Source organism: Elgaria multicarinata, chromosome 3 (assembly GCF_023053635.1).
Source record: "Elgaria multicarinata webbii isolate HBS135686 ecotype San Diego chromosome 3, rElgMul1.1.pri, whole genome shotgun sequence".
NCBI classification, from domain to species: Eukaryota; Metazoa; Chordata; class Lepidosauria; order Squamata; family Anguidae; genus Elgaria; species Elgaria multicarinata.
The window spans coordinates 636,121-657,354 of record NC_086173.1 but is presented as its reverse complement, the minus strand read 5'-3'; the positions used below and the strand labels follow the sequence as shown (position 1 = coordinate 657,354).

Below are 21,234 nucleotides of genomic sequence, written 5' to 3'. Positions count from 1 at the left end.
GGAATGATATTTTGAAATAATTGAACTTCATAATTGTAGTACTTGTTTATTCAAGATAATGAGCTTGTAAGCACTGTAGCAAATATACTTTTTATAAATCTACCTTTAAAAAGGCTCTCTTTATGTTTCTTTTACACTTTTCACCACTTTATCCATTAGTTTCTCCACTTCTTTGTGCCGTGCTCTTGCCCGATTGATACAATCTTGAAATTTTGCTCCTGTTAATGCGCTTCCTCCTTAGAAGGAAACAAACAAAAAACCCCAATGAATTTGACATTGGCTCTTCCTACCCAATTACACTAACATTTCTTTTCAATATTTTTAGTAGAGTAAATTTAAAATCAACACACTCATGATCAATTTTTTTTTTGCAGTTACAATTTCATGGTTGCGTGTGTTTTCAATGTGTCATGACAGTTATAGTTAAGCACTATTTAAAATGGAGATGGAAATAGATATACAATCCCTTAGAAGGCAGCCCTAGGTGCAATTAAATCAATGTGTGTATGTCTGTATAATGAAAGATCAAAGTGCTCTAACTCACTTCTAATAATTAGGCACAGTACCTGGCTTATAAACAGAACACAGATTTCCTTCTTCATCAGTGACAATGGTTAAAGTCCCAGTTGCCAAGTCCTCCTCTTCTGCTGTTGGGTCAACAATCACTAACTTGCTTTTAAAGATACAAAAAAAAAAAAAGTAAAGGAATGATTTTATATCATGGCAAAGGCATCCTATTTTCAAGATACTGTCGTTGCATAGGAATTGACTTGAGGTTTACCCATTCCAGTAACTGCTATGCGCAATCTCGGAGCTGCGCTTAATTCCCCATTAGACAGTAAAATGTATGAGAACAAGGCAGACATCAAAACTGCTCCTTCGCCTATTCACATGCTCCCTAGATTATGTTAATGCCACTATTACTAGCACAAATATCGAATGGCCTCGTTTTGGAATGCAATCAGGCTCTTAAAAAAGAATGAATCATGGAAGAGTAGAGTTGGAAGGGGCCTATAAGGCTGTCAAGTCCAACCCCCTGCTCAATGAAGGAATCCACCTTAAAGCACACCTGACAGATGGCTGTCCAGCTGCAACTTGAACGGATGCAGCTGGACAGCCATCTGCCAGCTCCTTTATTACTCTAGGATGCAGTTCATCGGGCCCTGGAGATTCAAACTCAAAGAAATTAGGTGTTCCTTGACCATTTGTTTATCAATCTCAAACTGCAATCTTGCCCCTTCAGCTTGTACTTCACTTTTTCCAAGGGGGGGGGGGGCGGGGCGGGGCGGTCATAGACCCACTTTTGGGAGAAGACTGAGCCAAAGTAGGAATTGAGCACTTAGGCCCTTTCTTTGTTCTCTGTTAACAATTTGCCATCCTCATCAAGCAGTTGAACCACCATTTCTTTCCTTTGTCTTTTACTATGCACATACCTGAAGAAAGTATGTTTTGTTGCTTTTAGCATTCCTTGCTAGCCTCAGCTCATTCTCAGCTTTAGCCTACCTGATGCCAATTCTGCACTTTGTACTACCTGTCTATACTCTTCTTTTGTAGCCTGGCCTTCCTTCCACTTCCTATATGTGTCTTGTTTTGTTTTCAGGTCATCTCTAAGCTTTTTGTGGAGCCACATCAAAGAACCAATGGCTCACTGTATTTGGACAGTGAAAATTCCTTCAATTTATCCCTGAATTGCCTATCAAGCTGCCACCCTCAGAAAAAAGAGAACCCAATTAGTTGTGAGGAAGTCTACAATGGTAACCCCCCTACACCCAATTCTGCATGGCCCATCTTCAGATTTATATGGATTTATTCTCTCCACACAGTATGCTCTCCATCATCACTTACACATCAGGTTGTATTAGGAAACTTTGTAGGGCCCCACTTACTCAAATAACACAAATGATGTAGCCACTGGTTGCTTTCGAATAGTCAAAGGAATCTTCTCTTTCAAGTTAACTTCTGCTAAACCAGTTTCTTCATTTACAGTAACAGCAGGCAACTTCACTGAAATAAAAGCAAACAGTGAAAAAGCACGGGTGGACTCCTTCTTAAAATGATGTTTTTACATGAGCGATGGAGAAAAAGGAAATTCTGGAAGGAATAACAGAATGAAGGAGAGTAGTATGCAGGGCTATGGTTGATTTAAAAGTGTGCATAGCATGGACATCCTTGACTATTACGTATCTCTTTTAATAGCTTCTGACCCTGGAGTGTAAAGCGAGGCATTTTGTTGCTTGGGCTAAATAAGAATGTTCTGTTGAAGGAAAGCGATGACGGCGCTCAGTTCAAGAGGCGTTCGCTTAGGTCATCACTTCAGAATGGTTTTGTTGCTTGTGGTTGATTCCTCTCTCTTATCTTAGTAATTGAACATTATTTTTATAAGACTCAGGATGCATATTCAAACAATTATCAAAGAAGCTGACTTGATGAAAATGCCCAATGTTTTTGGTTCTGTGCTAACTCAAAGTAGCATGTTGAATTAAAGGAGCATGGGAGTTGCAACAACATTAAAGCTGCACAAACATTAATAATTATAGATAAAACTGCTTTGCTGGATCAAACCAAAGGGCCACCTACACTTCTCTGTTCATCAGCATATCAACAGGTAATGTATCCCATAATGTTGGATTGTGAAACTGAATACACGTATCAAGAACATTCTGTGAATCAGTTTTATGAGTGAGAGATCTGTATAAGATCCAGATTGTTTCCTGGTAGAAAGCAGGTAGTAGCAAAACCAAACCCATACCATTAAAGACAGAGGCTGTGTGGAGGGAAAACAGCTATAGGGAAAAGCAAAAGAATAACTCAGTGGTCAGTGAAGTAACCTCATCTATGGAAGAAATTAAAGTGAATAAACCGTACTTTAGCTTTCTTACAATGCAAATTTCTTTCTTTTTTATAATAGTTTTTATTTGAATTTTATTACACATACAATAATTCATACTCTTCAAATGCAGCTGGAACAAAAATAAAGTGATAGCTGAAGCATTCCTTTTCCATTTTCAGTAGGCAGAGAAATTCACAGAAAAGGGAGTTAAGAGAAGGCAACCAAAGGAGTCTGTGTGCTTTAAGGGTTCCTAAGAAAAGATACAGAAAGTCTCTTGCCTACCAAGGAACGGTGGTGGTGGTGGTGGGAGCACTCCGATAAAGGCTGGCTCACCACCTCTGTAACGAGTGCAAAGGAGTGCTATTCTGAGGCATTGGGGCCCATTATAATGGCAGCCACTCAACAAGCACTGGGAAAAGGCCCAGAGCAGCAATGTCAGTCGTGGAGGGCCCTCAGGAGTTACCCAAGCATGTTGGCTGCTAACAAAATACCTCCACTCCTTTTGTAGAGAATCTTGCTTCATGTATTTTAGAACAATCAATGAGATTAGTGTCTGGCTTCTCACCAATTAAACTTTTTATTTAATTAGCAAATAAATACAGTAAGGCGACTTACCATTTTTTAAAGCTGCTAAGAAAGCACAGATGCACGCATCCAGAAGGTTTCCATCGTAGTCTAAGCATATAATGTCACAGTACAGAACCCAAACGATCTAAGGAAATAAAGTCTGCTGATGTAAATACTGGAAAAGTTTTTCAAAAGACATCACAACAAAGTTCGGAAATATATTCGTGAGAGTCACATTCCTTCACATCACCTTCCCACAGCCTGCCTGATATAAGTTAAAATGATTTAAGACGACACACCCATACTTAAATGGACTTATTTTCCCACAACGAAAAAAGCACTCGCGCAGCTCAGCTTGCCCCAGCCGGTGCTGGGCAGCCACCTGCCCCTTTGCCCAACCTTGCACACTTACCTCACTGCGTCAATGGCGGACATAAAGGCCCCACATACGCAAGGGTGAAGACACAAATGCTCCCTTTGCGCCTTTACCCTTGCGTAAATGGGTCTTTCACGGTTGCCGTTGACACAGGGGGGTAAGTGTGCCATTTTCAGAATCTCTGGAAATGGCGCAATTCCCCCCAGTTCATCAATGGTTCCCACCACTGACGCAGGGGGTAAATGTACAATTTCAGCATGGAGGGGCGCTGCCAAGCATTCTCTGGGCCTCGTGGGCACTCAAGCAGGATCCACACTCATGCCAGAAGTGCCCAGCTGGGTCTGGTGGGGGCGGGGTGTACCCCAGACTTCCCTAAAGCGGACTGGTGCCTTCCACAAGTTTTGGGCTGCCATCAGCACATATTTTTGAAAAGAAAAAGCTAGACAGAAAAAGTTTCACATCAAGCAGAAATATACAGAAAACTGCAGTGTGACAGACACTGAGTGTACAGTTAAGAAATACAATATCCCTTTATGAATTAAGAAACATTCAGCATTTCAAAGTAAAAGGGCATCATGTGCTTTGATCTTCATAATGGGCTGAATTCAGATCCAGGTGCATGCAACTGGGTTGGCTTTGGCTTCCCTGCCCCCTCCTGCCCACCATGGCCAGGCGAAGAAATGCCAGATGCAGAAAAAGACTCCTCAAGAGTAAAGGCCATGGCTAAGGTCCTTCGGAAAAGTAGGAGCTCAGGCTACATAAGCCTTCAGTTTCAGTCTAGTCATTCCTGGGACAATATCTTACATTCACCTCCAATATCTTTTATCCCTAAGATTAGGGATATCCCTAATTAAGGATGTAATTGTAAGATTAGGGATATTCCTTTTATCCCTAATCTTACGTCTGTCCTACTGACCTCTGGACTCCTGCTTGACTCAGCTTCTCGGATTACATTTGTGTTTGACTGCTTACCTGTGTTTTGACCTTGCCTGTGCTTCAGACCATTTTTCTGGAACTCATACTTTTGTCTGCTAATACTGTGCCATTAATCATTGCCTGTTTCCTGACTACTACTGCCTTGCATTGCTCTCTTACTGTATTGATACCTCTGCTTGGCTATTTGCCCACTTACTGCTTTGCCTTTGGCCTGCCCCTTAATCTGCCCTACTGCTGAGCCTGACCCAGACATAAAAAGGCACCTGAGGAGAGATTACAAAAGGAGGGAATCTGGAAACAGAGTAATAACAACAACCATTTTTCTAATACAAAGTATTTTTTCTCCATTATATTAAACTTATTAAATATAATAATCCAGGATCAACACAATTGTTTTCCCTTGTACCCAATCACAAAATGAAATGTTCCAAATTCTTGCATAGTGTTAGTCACTTTATCCATAGTTCTACAGCATGTGATCACCTAAAATAGCATTTCAACTTTTCCATATAAGCTAGAACTGGCTGGTTCAGTAGTGTCCAAATGCTCCCTCCCTAAAACTCACTGTAAAGACTGAGCCTTGACTTACCTTCCCATCTACAATGCAGAGATCTTCTTTCAGTAATACCTGTGAACTGAAGCAATGACACAGTGAAGAGTGAAGTCCAGTTACGCTCGCTATTTTTATTTAAATATGACAATGTGATTTTTCTTACTTTTCAATCATATCTGCCAAAAACTGACTAGCTGCCTGAGCATCTTCCCCTGGAGGTCCAGGCCGAAATCTTGATGAACAGAGTGGAGGAAGATCCACATTAGGAACTGAGGAGGGAAAACGAATTAAGGTTCACACCAAGACAAAAACGAATAGAATAATTCTAGTAGAATATACATTCCTGAATATAATGTATTATTTAAGATATTTGTATGCTCCCTTTAAGGGCAAACCCTTCTCAAGGCGTTTTTGTCTGAGGTTGCTTTTGAGCATCCAGCCATCAAGAAAAAGAAGAGAAAAAAAGACCCCTGCCATGTCTGTCTGGTAAACTGAATGTGGGGGGGGGGGGCTAGAGAAAGCAGGGGGGCAGTAGGATGCTAGCTTAGGAATCAGGGAAGCCAGGCGAAAGCCAGATGGAGGATCCTGGAAGCAACCTGCAGGGTTGGGGAGGGTCGCGTGCCTTTTTGTCTCAACGGATGGCGGTTCCATGTATGTGAGAAAGGAAGAGAGAATGAGTCCGAGGGGACGTTTCGAGGGCTGAAAAAGAGTGAATGTGGCTTTTCATGTGCTTGCACTCAGGAGCAGAAGAGAGGGACATGATGGATTCATAGGGCGCATGCGTGCATGTGTGAATGGATGGAGGCTGGCTGGCTGGGGGTGTGCAGGATGTGTGTGCGTGTGCAGACGCAAGAGACACACACAAAGAAACAGAGCACATCTATGGGTGGGGAGCCAGGGTGAGAGTGCAGGTATGGGTGGTGATACGGAGTGAGAAAATGCAGGTTGCTTACCTTTAATGGTAGTTCTCCGAATGGTCATCTAGGCATTCACACCAATGGGCTCTGCGCCTGCGCTGAACCTAAGATGGGCAACTGACGCTCAGGAACCATTTTGGGTGGGACCCCTCCCCCACCGCCATACTGTGCCTGCTCCAATGGGTTCCTGCCCATTCCCTCACTTTGGAATCAACATCAGTGACACCAATGCAGGAACAGCGAGAGGGTCGTGTGAATGCACAGATGACCATTTGAAGAACTACGGTTACAGGTAAGCAACCTGCATTACTCCTTCGTAGTCTCTGTGCAGCACACCTATGGGTGATTAATAAGCTGACTTACGGGTGGAGGAGAAGTATGTCATTGCAAGACGGAAGTCAGCACAGCTCTCCTGAATGAAGTATCCGCTCTAGCCCTTACATCGAGCTTGTACTGTCTCATGAACGTTGAAGGACGAGAACAGGTTGCTGCTCAGCACAAGTCTGTGAGTGGTACATCTCGACCAAACACTGTACATGCAGCTACACCCTGAGTCAAGTGTGTGTCCTGATCTGTGCAGGCAATTCTAACTTGGCCAGTTCATAAGCCTGCTTAATGAGTTGTACTAGCCAAGAGGCAAGTCTCTGTGATGATACTGACCGGCCATTATGTTGCCCAGCACAACGCACAAAAAGTTGTGTCTAGAACAGATGGCAGCCATTCCCGATTTCATAGAAACATAGAATCAGAATAGTAGAGTTGAAAGGGACCAATAAGGGCATCAAATCCAACACTGTGTTCAATGCAGGAATCCACCTTAAAGCATCCCCGACAGATGGCTGTCCAGCTGCCTCTTGAAGGTCTCTAGTGTGGGAGAGCCCACAACCTCCCTAGGCAACTGGTTCCATTAACATACTACTCTAACAGTCAGGAAGTTTTCCCTGATGTCCAGCTGGAATCTGGCTTCCTGTAACTTGAGCTGATTATTCTGTGTACTGCACTCTGGGAGGATCGAGAAGAGATCCTGGCCCTCCTCCGTGTGATAACCTTTTAAGTATTTGAAGAGTGCTATCATGTCTCCCATCAGCCTTCTCTTTTCCAGGCTAAACATGCCCAGTTGTTTCTGTCTCTCTTCATAGGGCTTTGTTTTCAGACCCCTGATCATCCTCGCTGCCCTCCTGAGCCCCCTCCAGTTTGTCTGCATCCTTGAAGTGTGGTGCCCAGAACTGGATGAGGCCTAAACAGTGCCGAATAGAGAGGAACCAGTACCTCACGCGATCTGCAAGTGATACTTCTATTAATGCAGCCCAAAATAGCATTTGCTTTTTTTTGCAGCCACATCACATTGTTGGCTTGTATTTAGCTTGCAATATACTACAATTCCAAGATCATTCTTGCTTGTAATATTGCTGAGCCAAGTATCCCCCATCTTGTAGCTGTGCATTTGGTTTCTTTTTCCTAGGTGTAGAACTTGGTATTTATCCCTATTAAATTTCATTCTGTTGTTTTCAGCCCAGCATTCCAGCCTATCAAGATCACTTTGAAGTTTGTTTCTGTCTTCCAGGGTATTAGCTATCCCACCCAATTTTGAGTCATCTGCAGATTTGATCAGCGTTCCCTGCACCTCCTCGTCCAAATCATTAATAAAAATGTTGAAGAGCACTGGGCCCAGGACTGAGCCCTGCGGCACCCCACTCGTTGCCTCCCCCACCCCTAGTTTGGGAAGGTACCATTGATAAGCACTCTTTGAGTCTGATTCTGTAGCCAACTGTGGACCCACCTAATAGTTGTTCCATCTAGCCCACTTTTAGCTATGCTAATGATAATGTCATGGGATATTTGTCAAAAGCTTTGCTGAAGTCAAGATATATGATGTCCACAGCATTCCCACAGTCCACAAGGGAGGTTATCCTATCAAAAAATGAGATCAAATTAGCCTGGGCTGATTTATTCTTGACAAATCCACGCTGTTGGTGGCGTCGACGAAAGGCTGTCCCTGTCAGTCAATAGAGGTAACTTGCAGTCCCCTTCAAGATCTGAGACTTTATACTCAGGCTCGTGTTACTCTCGAATGTGAAGGATTCCCTCCAAGGGTAGTGGGTATCAAACTAACTCAGGGAATGTTGCTTCTTCCATCTTCCCCATCCAGAGCCATCACTACCAATGCGTCCCTTTCAGGATGGGGAGCTCATTACTGGGGCCTCATGGTACATGGCCACTGGCTGGCTTCAGTGGAACTGCTCATCACATCAACATCTTGGAGTTACAGGGAGTGAACACGGCACTTTGTGCCTTCGAAATGGCGCTGACAGGCAGAGCAGTATTGAGCTGGGGGTTGGACTTGATGGCCTTATGGGCCCCTTCCAACTCTACTATTCTATGATTCTAGTCCAGGTAAATTTGGACAACACTACTATTGTTACGTATCTGAATAAACAAAAAGGTACTAGATCTCTTCCGCTATTTGCCCCCTTGCTACAGATTTTCAATGGGTACATACCTCATCGAATTCAACTTGTGGCTATCCATGGCAGACCAGCTCAGATGGTCTATGCTAACCTCCCATCGATGGGAGATGGACAGGATTGTTCTCAACAGCCTCTTCCAACCTTGGGGAATGCCACATATAGATCTCTTTGCAACAGAGGGGAATGTTGTCTCCCCAACTTTTTGCAGCACAGTGGGGCAAGGACAAGGATTAGCAGACAATGCCTTTGTGTTTCAATGGACAGGGTGATGTTGTATCTCTTCCCCCTTTCCATCAATCACCACAGTCCTGACAAATATCACGGCGGACGGCACCAACTGCATCATGATCACACCTTGGTGGCCACTTCAGCCTGTTGCTTTGAATGGCGAAAGGCCAGTAGCAACAGCTTCCATTGTGTCCATCCCTTCTCACCAGAGAGAGAAGCCAGACCAGGCATCCGGGAATAAGGGGGAACCCACTAGGGAAATGCACAGAAATGTCCTTGATGAGGCACACGCAATGGCGGTCAAGAGAACGGAGGGAATCAGCAGGAACCTGCTAGGGAGATGCACACTGAGACAGTGGAGGAAGGGTTCCTGCCCAAACTCCTCAGCTACAGACATTTCCCGAATTGAGGCTCTGTGCCTGCATATGTGTGAATGCAGAGATAACTCACAGAACTACAGTTACAGGTAGCAGCAACCTGTCTTTATCAACTCTCTTTACATCATCATTCTCTGAAACGTAAGAATATGAGATGCCGAGGTAATGAGCACATGTTGCTTTTTTAATTGTGAAAGAAATTATGGATGTGAGTCCCTGCGCTGGAAGTATTTGATGGCTGGATTAAGTCTTCATTATATTGGACTGAATGAAGGACATTTAAGAATTCTGTGTACGTCTGTCAGTCCCATATCTTCCCTCCCCCGCACCTGCCTTTTTAAGGCTGTAGGCTATTTTTGTCCTTAGAACATATTTTTTAATGCTTCATCTGTACTTTTTTAAAAATCTGCAAATTAAATGTAAAAAGAAGCTCAAGGAGCAACAATCCATAAACAACAACCTCCCGAAGTTCACTGAAATTCTTGAGGAATAAGAGGCCCCCAAGGGGTGAAAAGATGATGAGTTAAATATGTCCCCTGTTATGTCTTTGGTTTTTCAGCAACATATTTAAAGACACGTTCAGTGGACCAGGTGTTGGGACATGGACTGGGTGATCTGCACAGAAATCTTCACTCACCCCAAGTTCTCACTGTATGGTTTGTCCCAGCAGAAAATACCTCATTTCTTTTACTTACAACAAAAAAATCTGTTTAGGACAGAACAGCTTGATGGGTAGCGCTAGGAGCTGCAGCTCTGAAAGCACCCATGGTCCGGCACAGCCTACTTGGCTGGCGTAGGACTCATGTATCCCAGTACAGCATTTCCATTTTAGAAGACTAAATCTCTAAGGCTGCAATCCTACGCATACTTACCTGGGAGTAAGTCCCACTGAACTCCATCAGACTTCTAAGTAAGCATGCATAGGATTATGCTGACAGTGCAAAATAATTCTTGTAACATGTAAGAACAGCAACAGATATGCTAATTAGATTGATCTTAATTCTGAAAGCATATTTTCAAAGTTGTAAACTGTTAGTAATGCCATGAATCCTACACTATTACCTAATCTCTGAAATGCCACTAATTCTGACCACAAAAAACAAAAACAAACAAAAAAACACCCAATAAATTCACTGAAAAACATAGAAACCTTACCAATATATCCCTTGTTACTGGAATCAACAGGGGGTGATGCAAATTCCTGAATGTGATGTATTAGGGAGGGAGGAGGGGAGAACATAAGAAATTGAAGAATTTTAGAAAAGTTCTTTCTAGAACCTTAGAAGACATGCAGCTCTACCATTGGGGCTAGACAATGCCTTTCTCGATCCCATGAAAGGGGCTGTTTTTGACCTTTAAAGCCCTAAACAGCTTGGTTCAAAGTTATTTGAAGGACCAACTATAACCTTAGAAACCTGTCTGAGTTTTAAGAAAATTCCTGCATTGAGCAGGGGTTTGGACTCGATGGCCTTTTAGGCCCCTTCCAACTCTACTATTCTATGATTCTATTAGGAGGCCCTGGTCACGGCCTGTCACCGGGCACTAGAGACAGAGTCTTTCCAGTTGTGTCTCCTATCCTATGGAATTCCTGCCAAAGAGGTATGTGGCTGGCCCCACCTGTAGCAACTTTTAAGAGTGTTTCAAAACTTCCTGGCTTTTAAACCAAATTTTAATTGGAAAGAGCAATTTTTATGGCATTTGCTGTTGTTATATCAATCAGCATTTTGAAATTGTATTTTATTAAGTGATGTTATTTAAAATAGTTTATATTTAATATGATTTTTAAACATATTGTTTTCATGTGATAAGCTACTTTAGAAAGACGATGGACTTGAAAGGTGACTTATTTAATAGATTTCGTAGACATGTCCCCTGGCAGAACATGTCAGAGAAAAAATGCTAAGGTCCAAGGGGCTTCATAAGGACTGCGTAACCTGAAGCTGCACTAACTTTAAAAGAAGACCCTTCTATTCATTAACCTACCGCCTTTATGCCACATATCACTGTAGTATTTCCAAGCTTCACAAGGGCGGAGCCATCTGCGGTTGTAATTGAACCTGAAGAGAGAAAGAATGCTTCAGAAAATCTAAGCTTTCTACCAAGAGAATGTCTTTGCAGAGCAGGCTAACAGCGTTGTGACTGCTTGCAGAATAAGGAGCATTGGCTACATACAGGTTATATGTTGGGGACGCTTGCAGGATGTGCAGCACCCCATCCAGGGATGACTGCGCACCGTTCCTGGACACCTGGTAGGCCCCTCCTTCCCTCCCAGGCAGTGCATCCTGGGAGGGAGGGCTGTTGTGATTCGATTTTCGAAGGCAAACCCCAGAGTATCAGTTTGCCAAGCCAGTAAATAGGGGGAAAGCTTGAGATTTTTTTAAAGCGAGAGGTATTTGAAAAAAGGACAACTGAGAAAAGCTGAAGAAATACAGAAAGGAGAGAGCAAGACAAACAGCAGAAGTTACAGGAATTCAAATTGACGGTAAGATCAGCTAATATAGGTTGAATTAAATTAAGAGTAACTTTTTAGTTGCAGGTCTGATAGGTACAATATCCCCTGAACAAGAACCCCAGAAAGATTCGGAAGGGACGTTGACATTGCATCCATACAGGTACACCTTATGAACACAGTCCAGCCAAAGTTAAGTACTTTGACATCACACTAATTTCAATAGAACAACTAAGCTCTATGAGACTTAACGGTAGGGATGCAATGTTTAGTTGATCTCTTAGGTTAATTGCTTCAAAACACTTGACTAAAAAGGTGCCCCTGATCAGTTGGGGCAACAGGTTTTAATTTTTAATTATTTTTAATGTAAATACTTATAAAAACATATATTGAAAGAAACAAACTAAAAATGTTTCATTAGATGATAGTCCAACTTAAAAGAGCATAATCACACCAACTGCGTTGAATCCATTTATCTGCCCACTGAAGGAGGTGGGGCAGAAACTGGCTTTTCTGCCCCATCCTCTCCCCACCAGTCCTCCCAAATGCTTCTTGAGGGTTGGAGAACCCCGCTGGGTGGTGCAGTCTGAGGCTCATTTTCCTCAAATCCCCCCTTCCCTCTCAGCCTCATGGCACAGTCCTCCAACTTCTGGGAATCTAGGGGCGCTTCTGGGAATCTCAGCAGCAGGGGGGGGGGCGCTCCTGAGTGGAGACGGGGCAAATCCCTGCCAGCCAGAGCTTGCCTGTCGCTCCATCTGAACGTCTCGCAAATCTAGGGACTTGCACAGAAAGGAGGGGGTGGAAGAGTCAGCTTCTACCTGCCACCTTCAACGGGCAGATATCTGGATCCAATCCAATGTGTTTTAGGATTGGCAAATTGAGTAATCACAATACTGTGATGCATTCTAGATGCAAATTATATAAAAATGGGCAGTATGTTACTTTTCGGATAGGGTTCATATATGAAATCTAACAATACTGCAATTAACATTAACCAACCACTTAAACGTACTTTTACACCTGTTCCTATTTACATATCCATAATTAAAGGAGAAACTGTCTTGTGCCTTACCCTTTCTATCAATTCCCACAGAAAACACTCAGCAGAGTGCTTTCCATAGTTAGCTCAGAAAATTATGAGCAACCTTAGCTATTCTACATTACAACACTCACCTGTGTTGACAGTTGTAGTTCTGAATTCACCAAGGTCCCTTCCGTCAGGCCGACAATTTTCTTGCTAAAATGATTATCAATAAAAAAGTAAGTCAGACCCACACAATTAATCTTAATTGAAACAAAGCAGCTTAATTACACCAAGCTCAAAGATCATTATGTATCCTTTCCCTAGAATTGTTACACTCACATGCAAATTTGTGCAGATTTAATATAGGCAACAACAGAGAGTCCATCTTTGACTAACATCCAAAGCTTCACACGTTCATGAAATTTACAATGTGAAAATGTCTAGCTGCAAGTCCTCTGTCTATAGAGGAACTTTTATCCTTTTGTAGGATAGGGAGGAAGTATATATGGGTATATACGGTAGAACATGGTAGACAAACGAAGGAGCCTACGTGCCACAGCAGAAGATACACACACAAGAGGCACCTGGGGAGGGACACTGAGTACAGGTCTTCCTAGGTAAATGCTAGAAGCCTCTAAGGCAAAATGGAAGTGTGGGAGGGCTTGGTTTTAAAGGACAACCTGGATAGAGTAGGCATTGCAGAAACCTGGTGAAATGGAGAAAAACGGTGGGATACGATCATCTCTTGATATAAACTCTCCAGGAAGGACAGGGAAGGGCATACTGGGGGCGGTGTTGCTCTGTACGTCAAAGAGGGCAGAGTGTCAAACAGACCAGAACACTTAAAGGAGTCTTTAAAGAGGTTAAATTTCTTGATGTCCTAAATGACTGTGCCCTGGAACAGCTGTGCCCTGGAACAGCTCCAGAGGGGAGGCAACCCTGGACTTAATCCTAAGTGGTGCTGCCCAGGACCTAATATGAGATGTAAATATTGTTGAACCTATCAGTAACAGTGACCACAGTGCTATCAGATTCAATATATACTTAAGTGGGAAATGGCCCAGGAAATCCAACACATTCACACTCGACTTCAAAAGAGGAAACTTCTCTAAAATGAGGGAACTAGTGAAAAGAAAGTTGAAAGGGGGAATCAAGAAGGTCAAATACTTGGGAAAGGCATGGAGCTTACTCAAAAGGACAATAATAGCTCAACTAAAATATATTCCACAGGTTAGGAAGGGTAGCATCAAGTCCAAGAGGTCACCAGCATGGTTAACAAGCAGTGTCAAAGAAGCTATTGCAGAAAAGAGGGCTTCCTTCAAAAAATGGAAGTCTTGCCCAAGTGAAGAAAATAAACTCTGTACAGCATCATGTACATTGATGGTGCTATATAAATAAATAAATTAATAATAATAATAATAATAATAATAATAATAATAAAAGGGAGCACAAGCTGGCACAAAGGAGTGGCAAGCAAACAAGAACAGATGCAAAAAAGCATTTTGAAGAGCACATCACTAATAATATCAAGTCCAACAATAAAGAATTCTTTAAATATATCAGAAGCAGGAAACCAGATAGGGAAGCAGTTGGCATGTTGGATGACAATGGAGTTAAGGGAGTACGAAAGGAGAACAGGGAGATTGCAAAGCAGCTGAATGAATTCTTTGCATAGGTGTTCACTGCAGAGGATACAGGACAGATGCCTGTACCTGAACTGATGTTTTCAGGAAGGGAGTCTGAGGAACTGCAGCAAATAGTGGTGACAAAAGACGAAGTTCTCAACCTTATTGACAAACTGAAAGCAAATAAATCACCAGGCCCAGAGAGCATCCATCCTAGAGTTCTCAAAGAACTCAAATATGAAATTGCGGACCTCCTCACAAAAATATGCAACATGTCCCTAAGCTCAGCCTCTGTATCAGAGGACTGGAAGACGGCCAATGTAACACAAATTTTCAAAAAAGGATCCAGGAAATTACAGGCCAGTCAGTTTGGCATCTGTTCCAGGTAAATTGGTTGAAAGCATTATTAAAGACAAAATTAGTAAGCATATAGAAGGGCTGGTCCTGCTGAAGAAGAATCAACATGGCTTCCGCAAAGGCAAGTCCTGTCTCACTAATCTACTAGAATTCTTTGAGAGGGTCAACAAACATGTAGACAGGGATGATCCGGTGGACATTGTTTACTTGGATTTCCAAAAGGCTTTTGATAAAGTCCCCCACCAAAGACTCCTGAATTTAGTAGACATCCTCTTATGGATCAGTAACTGGTTAAAGAACAGAAAACATAGAGTAGGAATAAATGGTCAATTCTCCTGATGGAGGGAAGTAAATAGTGGAGTCCCACAGGGATCAGTATTGGGACTAATTCTTTTCAACTTGTTCATAAATTATCTGGAATTATTAGGAGTGAGCAGTGAAGTGGCCAAGTTTGCCGACGACACCAAATTATTTAAGGTTGTTAAAACACAAAGGGATTGTGAAGAGCTCCAAAGGGATCTCTCCAAGCTGGGAGAGTGGGCATCCAAATGGCAGTTACGGTTCAATGTAAGCAAGTGTAAAGTGATGCTTGTTGGGGCAAAAAAACCCAACTTCAAGTATAACCTAATGGGATCTGAGCTGGCAGTGATCGAACAAGAAAGAGATCTTGGGATTGTGGTGGACAGCTTTACAGTGTGTAGCTGCTGTAAAGAAGGCGAACTCCATGTTAGGCTTTATAAGAAAAGGAATTGAGAATAAAACGGCTAGTATCATACTGCCCTTAAACAAATCTATGGGGCGACCACACTGAGAATACTGTGTACAGTTCTGGTCACCACACCTAAAAAAGGGATATTATAGAGCTGGAAAAAGTGTAGAAAAGGGCAACTAAAATGATCAAGGGGCTGGAGCATCTCCCCTACAAGGGAAGGTTACATCAACTGAGATTGTTTAGCTTGGAAAAAAAGGAGACTAAGGGAGACATGATAGAGGTGTACAAAATTATGCATGGTATGGAGAATGCAGACAGGGAGACATTTTCTCCCTCTCTCAAAATACTAGAACCCAGTGGGGTCATCCCATGAAACTGATCCAGGACAAATAAAAGGAAGTACTTCTTCACACAGTGCAAAGTTAAATGATGGAACTCACTACCACAAGATGTAGTGATGGCCACCAATCTGGATGGCTTCAAAAGGGGGTTGGATAAATTCCTGGAGGCGAAGGCTATCCATGGCTGCTAGCCCTGATGGTTGTGTGCTATCTCCAGTATTCAAGACAATAAGCCTTGGTGCACCAGTTGCTGGGGAACATGGGTGGGACAGTGCTGTTGCACCATGTCCTGCTTGTTCATCCCTGGCCGATGGCTGGTTGGCCACTGTGTGAACAGAGTGCTGGACTAGATGGACCCTTGGTCTGATCCAGCATCAAGGCACTTCTATGTTCTTAAGTGCTGTAGGTGACAATACCAGGCTCCAAAACCAATCTAGTGCTTAGAATGTGCTATCACCCCCAAGACCACAAAGCCCTGGGTGAGCTTGAGATGGAAAACGAAATCAGGGTAGCCTCCAAGTGAGTGACTTCAATTACTCCCACATTGACTGGATAAAAGTATGTTCCAGTCATGACAAAGAAGTTAAATTTCCTGATGCCTTAAGCAAGTGTGACCTAGAACAGTTAGATATGCAACTGGCCAGAGGAGAGGCAACCCTTGATTTAATCCTATATGGTGTCACAAGCCTAAGGAGGTAGGAAGTGCAAGTAAAATTCTCATTCTCCCAAAGCAGATAAACCACGAGGACAGGATGGAGATTATGATATGCAGAGGTGACTGTGGGGTTGTGGAAAAGTGATGACAAACAACTTAGGGCCACCTACTTCTCTTTTTTGGTTTAGAGCAGCCCTTCCCCAACCTGGTGCTCTCCAAATGTTGTGGACTACAACTCCCATCATTACAGGTCAGTAATGATCAGGAATGCTGGGAGTACCAGCTTTGCACATCTGGATCTTGCAATAGTTGTCTATTCTTCTCAGCAAAATGGCTCAAGCTATGTCAGGTTGGATGGGGACTGTTGATGAACAGCAATTTTCAAGACTTGCCACAGATTCTTAATTAGGCTGAGGTCTGGGCTTTGACTGGGCCATTCTAGAACATTCAGGTTGTTGTTTTTAAACCTCTCCAGTGTAACTTTGGCTGTGAGTTTAGGGTCATTGTCCTGCTGGAAGGAGAATCTCTGCCACAGTCCCAGGTTCCTTGCAGACTGAAACAGGCTTTCCTCTAGGATTGCCCTGTATTGGGCTCCATCCATCTTACCCTCAATCCTGACCAGCTTCCCAGTCCCTGCCAATGAAAACCATCCCCACAACATGATGCTGCCATCACAATGCTTCGCCGTGGAGATGGTGTTCTCAGGGGGATGAGCACTGTTGACTTTGCGCCACACATAGTGTTTTGCACTAAGGCCAAAAAGTTCAATTTTGGTCTCATCAGATTAGAAAACCCTTTCCCATGTTTGTGGTGTCTCCCACATGCTTTTTTGTAAAATCCAAATGGGATTTGATATGGTTTTTTTCCCCAGCAATGGCTTTTGTCTCACCACTCCAGCTTTGTGGAGTGTCTGGGTGATAGATGTCCCCATGGACAGTTTCTCCCATCTCAGCTGTGGATTTCTCCAGCTCCTTCAGAGTTACCATTGGCCTCTTGCTTGTTTCTCTGACTAATGTCCTCCTCACCTGGTCACTGAGTTTTGGTGGACTGTCTTCTCTAGGCAGAGTCACGGTTGTGCTATATTCTGTCCATTTCGTAATAATGGATTTAATGGTGCTCTGGGGGAGGTTCATAGTTTGGGATATTTTTTTATAACCCACCCTGATTGGTGCTTCTCCAGAACTTTATCCTGGACTTATTTAGATAGCTCCTTGGTCTTCATGATGCTGTTTGTTTAGATATGCTCTCTAACAAACCCAGGGCCTTCCAGAAACAAGTGTATTTTATCTGAGATCATATGCCATTTCAATTGCACATAGGTAGACTAATTATTTGACTTCTGAAGGCAGTTGTTTGCACCAGAGCTTATTTAAGGGTCACAGCACAGGGCGTGGATACTCATGCAACCAAGACTTCTCAGTTTTGTATTTTTAAATCATTTCGTATTTTTAAATCACCCCAGATCTCAATGGGCAGGGAGGAGAGATATAAACCTTCCCATTCCTATGTTCTCCTTAAAAAATGCTTCAGATTAGGAGGAAAGGACATGGAACCACTCCTCCTTTCTGTTCAAGATAGTAGACAGAACAGTCAACCAATTACTTGAGGATGTTCTGCCTGAGAACCTTTCCCAAACCATCATGTAGAAATGCTAGGATGGTATTGGCTGAGGTTGCCAATACTCCTTTATGCATGAAACATGCACTAAATACCTTCTATGTGGCTTTGTATATCTAATTCATGCACTCTCTTCTGGAGGTCGAAAGCATGTTCACCACTCACTTCTCATAAACTTGTGCTGTCTTATGTCACTCAGGTTCTAGGCAGAGTTTGTTAGACAACAAACAGCCTGTCTAATAACAGAAAGGCCCAGGGAGTTTTCAGGGACATCTCCACCACGTTTGAAACCTTGCCACTTAAACCAGGAGGGGGCCACTAAAATCACCGCTGCATTCTCTGATGGAACCTGCAGAAAGCAACCTGGAAGACCACTTGGTCTAGGATCTATTCTGATTCCATCAGGATCCTGTCAGCTTAGCTATTCAGATTTGCCTTGGCCTAGTTGAGGAAGAGGCTAGACTTCTTAATGAGAGACCCTTATAACACCCTCCTCTGTTGATGTACGTGAGCTGTCACTGCCTTCCCTTGATCCTGGGACTGAAGAACAAGGCAGACCACCTTTGAGTTCTAGCTGGTGATGGAAGAAGTAACACCTTTTAATGCAGCCCTGTCTTCTAGATCAAATGGGAGGAGCAAGTTATGCAAGGATACCACTCCTTAACTGAAGGGAAAAGTTACTGTTTGCACACAGAAGGCCTTCCTGGCATAAAGTGATGGCGTTGTAAATTTTACAACATGCAAGCAGCTTGTGGTCCAGTCACTTACACTCCTAAGGAATTTCTGATATACAATTCCCACCACAAAAGGCCAATTCAGTCATCTCACAATGTTTCTCCTTAAATACAGAGGGGACTGAGACTGCCCCCTTCTGCCCACAAGGTATGCCAATCCTGGATAACCACTTGTGAGAGTATCTGAAAGGGACATATGCATGGAAAATCTTACAAGAGTAAAACCTGAACAGCATATTTCCAGCACAGACACACATACCACATACACACACTGTACTCACTAAAAATCTTCTGTAATACTCCAAAGGTTCCACGGTTCTGAAACAAATTAAATTTAAAGTAAAGACTTCAAAGTTAAAGTTTTACAAATAGACCATCCAAGACCTGGTTGAGTAAAAAGCTGTTTCCAAGATACTTTTATCCAGCAACTTAGAAATGGAAAATCTATGCATTAAGATATTCCATGTTTTTATTATTATAAAAACCAGAGGTGGTTTCTACAATGTGGCAGGAGTATGTCCCAATATTTCAAAAAAGCATGACAGAAATTTAAGACAAAGGACAAAACACATTCTACCAAAACGAATTGCTTCAGTTTTGTATTTAAGGGAGGCCACACAAAATACTGACTTGTTTTAAAACACAAGAAGTTTTTGTTACTTTTCATTGTATTAATGTTTCTTTGTGTTTACGAAGAATTATTAATGTTATATAATGTGTTTTTTCAAACAGTTACTGTTCAAATAATAGGCTTCAATTTGCACTTTTTTCAGAGTGGCGTAAGACTTTTGCATAGTACTATAAGTCAGGAGAAAGACAGGGAGATCCTGACCTTGTTGATTCTCCTTGTTCTCTCGGCAGCTTTCGATACCATCAACAGTGGTATCTGGGATGGCTGTCTGAGTTGGGAGTACCTCCTCCTGCAGGAGGACCTTAGATATTGAGCATAGTGTACTAGTACGTTCACTTCGGGAGAGGTGTTCTACCAGGGATTGCGGTCCTGAGCTGCGTAAGGCTTTATAGGTTAAAGCCAGAATCGGTCTTGGAAACGTACAGGCAACCAATGCAAGTGGGCCAGAGTGGGTCTTATACGTTTGAACTTATCTGGCTGCAGCCTTTTGCACAAGCTGCAGCTTCTGAACCATCTTCAAGGACAGTCTCATATGGAGTGCATTGCAATTGGGCTAATCCCCTTTCAAAGTAATCTTGAGTCAGTGGTTATTGTGGTATAAGGCGTCCTCGATCAAGAGATCCCACAATTTAACAATGCAAATTAGCTCCGTTTCGATCACTCTGGACTTTATTCAGTCACAGCCATCAGCACTTCGTGGAGAAGTGAATTCCACAAGTTATTTATGGGTTGAACTACTTTGTTTTGGAGGGGGGAGGGGAGGGGGCGCTCCAGAGATGCTCTAGCCCAGGAGTAGGCAGCCTGCAGTCTTACTGCTCCCATTGTTCCCCCCACTTTTTAAAAATTGTTATTGTGAATATCAACAAACAAAACAGAAAATACATTGTGAAACCGGAAACCGGGCTAGAGCATCTCTGGAGCGCCCCCCTCCCCAAATAACCAAAGTAGTTAATATATATAATTAACATCGTATAAAACGTAAAAAAAAGGGGGGGGAGATAATTACACAAAGGTTTCAAGAAAAGCAGAGCAAATATCCGCCTATTTATCCCCTTGCACGCTCGTCCCAAAGCTGTTGCTGTCCTTATGAGGCCCTCGATCCGCGGCCTCGCAGGAGGTGTGGATCCGCCCTTCCGACGTGACCGCGTGTTCCTCGCCACCGGCCTTGCTCGTCGGGGCTTCACAGAGCCGTGTCCCCGAAAAGGTCCGGGGGCCACGGAGGGGGCTCGGCCACACCGGGCGGTGAGCGGGGCTCCTGCACGCGCCCAGACCTCGGGGAAGGCCGCGGCCTGGCCCGAAGCGGCGCCGACCGAGCGGCTTCTCGCCCTCCTCACGAGGGCCGCGGGGGAACGGGCGCTCGCCTCGCGCCGAGGCAGAGCAGCGAGGCCCCGGCGGCGCCTGTGCGCGGCCAGCGGCCGTCAATGGGGGCAGGGAGCTGCCCGAGGCAGCCCTGGCCAGGGCCGTCCCTGGGAGAGGACGAGGGGGCGGGGGACGCCTGGGCCCCTGACCCGGCGGCCGGGGAGACTCACCTGAACCCGCCCGCGGCCGCCGCCGCCGCCGCCATCATCGCCTTCTCCTCAAGGCCCGTCTCTCTCGGCGGGGTGTGGAGGGGGCGCTCCTGAGCGGAGGCGGGGCGAATCCCTGCCGGCCAGAGCGTGCCTGTCGCGCCATCTGAACGTCAGGCAAAAATGGGAAGCCGCCATTGGTCACTGCCCCGTCGGACGTCACGACTCGATACAGAGCCCTGGAGCCGCCCATCTCGTGGGCTGGATGCGGAACTTCCGGGTTTACCTCAGGGGTCTTTCCCTCAGTTCCGGGGTGGCCGGGAAGGCTGCCC

At 43.9% G+C, this 21,234-nt stretch overlaps 1 protein-coding gene across 1 annotated transcript; it reads right to left on the bottom strand.

Moving 5' to 3' along the window:
* Window positions 1-30: 30 nt before the first annotated feature.
* Window positions 31-20,998, bottom strand: EXOSC8 (exosome component 8). The gene is made up of 11 exons (XM_063118989.1): window positions 20,927-20,998; window positions 19,048-19,084; window positions 12,875-12,938; window positions 11,236-11,309; window positions 10,408-10,453; window positions 5,426-5,531; window positions 5,299-5,344; window positions 3,446-3,542; window positions 1,887-2,004; window positions 567-673; window positions 31-236 (listed from the first exon to the last, which is right to left on the bottom strand). The coding sequence occupies exons 1-11, from the start codon at window positions 20,962-20,964 to the stop codon at window positions 121-123; spliced, it is 849 nt and encodes a 282-aa protein (XP_062975059.1). The 5' UTR covers window positions 20,965-20,998; the 3' UTR covers window positions 31-120.
* Window positions 20,999-21,234: the final 236 nt, after the last annotated feature.

Coding starts and splice junctions, on each gene's coding strand:
- EXOSC8 (XM_063118989.1), bottom strand. CDS start 20,964: ATGATGGCGGCGGCGGCGGCGGCCGCGGGCGGGTTCAG. Junction 19,085..20,926: donor GCGGCCGCGGGCGGGTTCAG/GTGAGTCTCCCC, acceptor AATTTGTTTCAG/AACCGTGGAACCTTTGGAGT. Junction 5,532..10,407: donor CAGTAACAAGGGATATATTG/GTAAGGTTTCTA, acceptor TTCCCTCCTCAG/TTCCTAATGTGGATCTTCCT.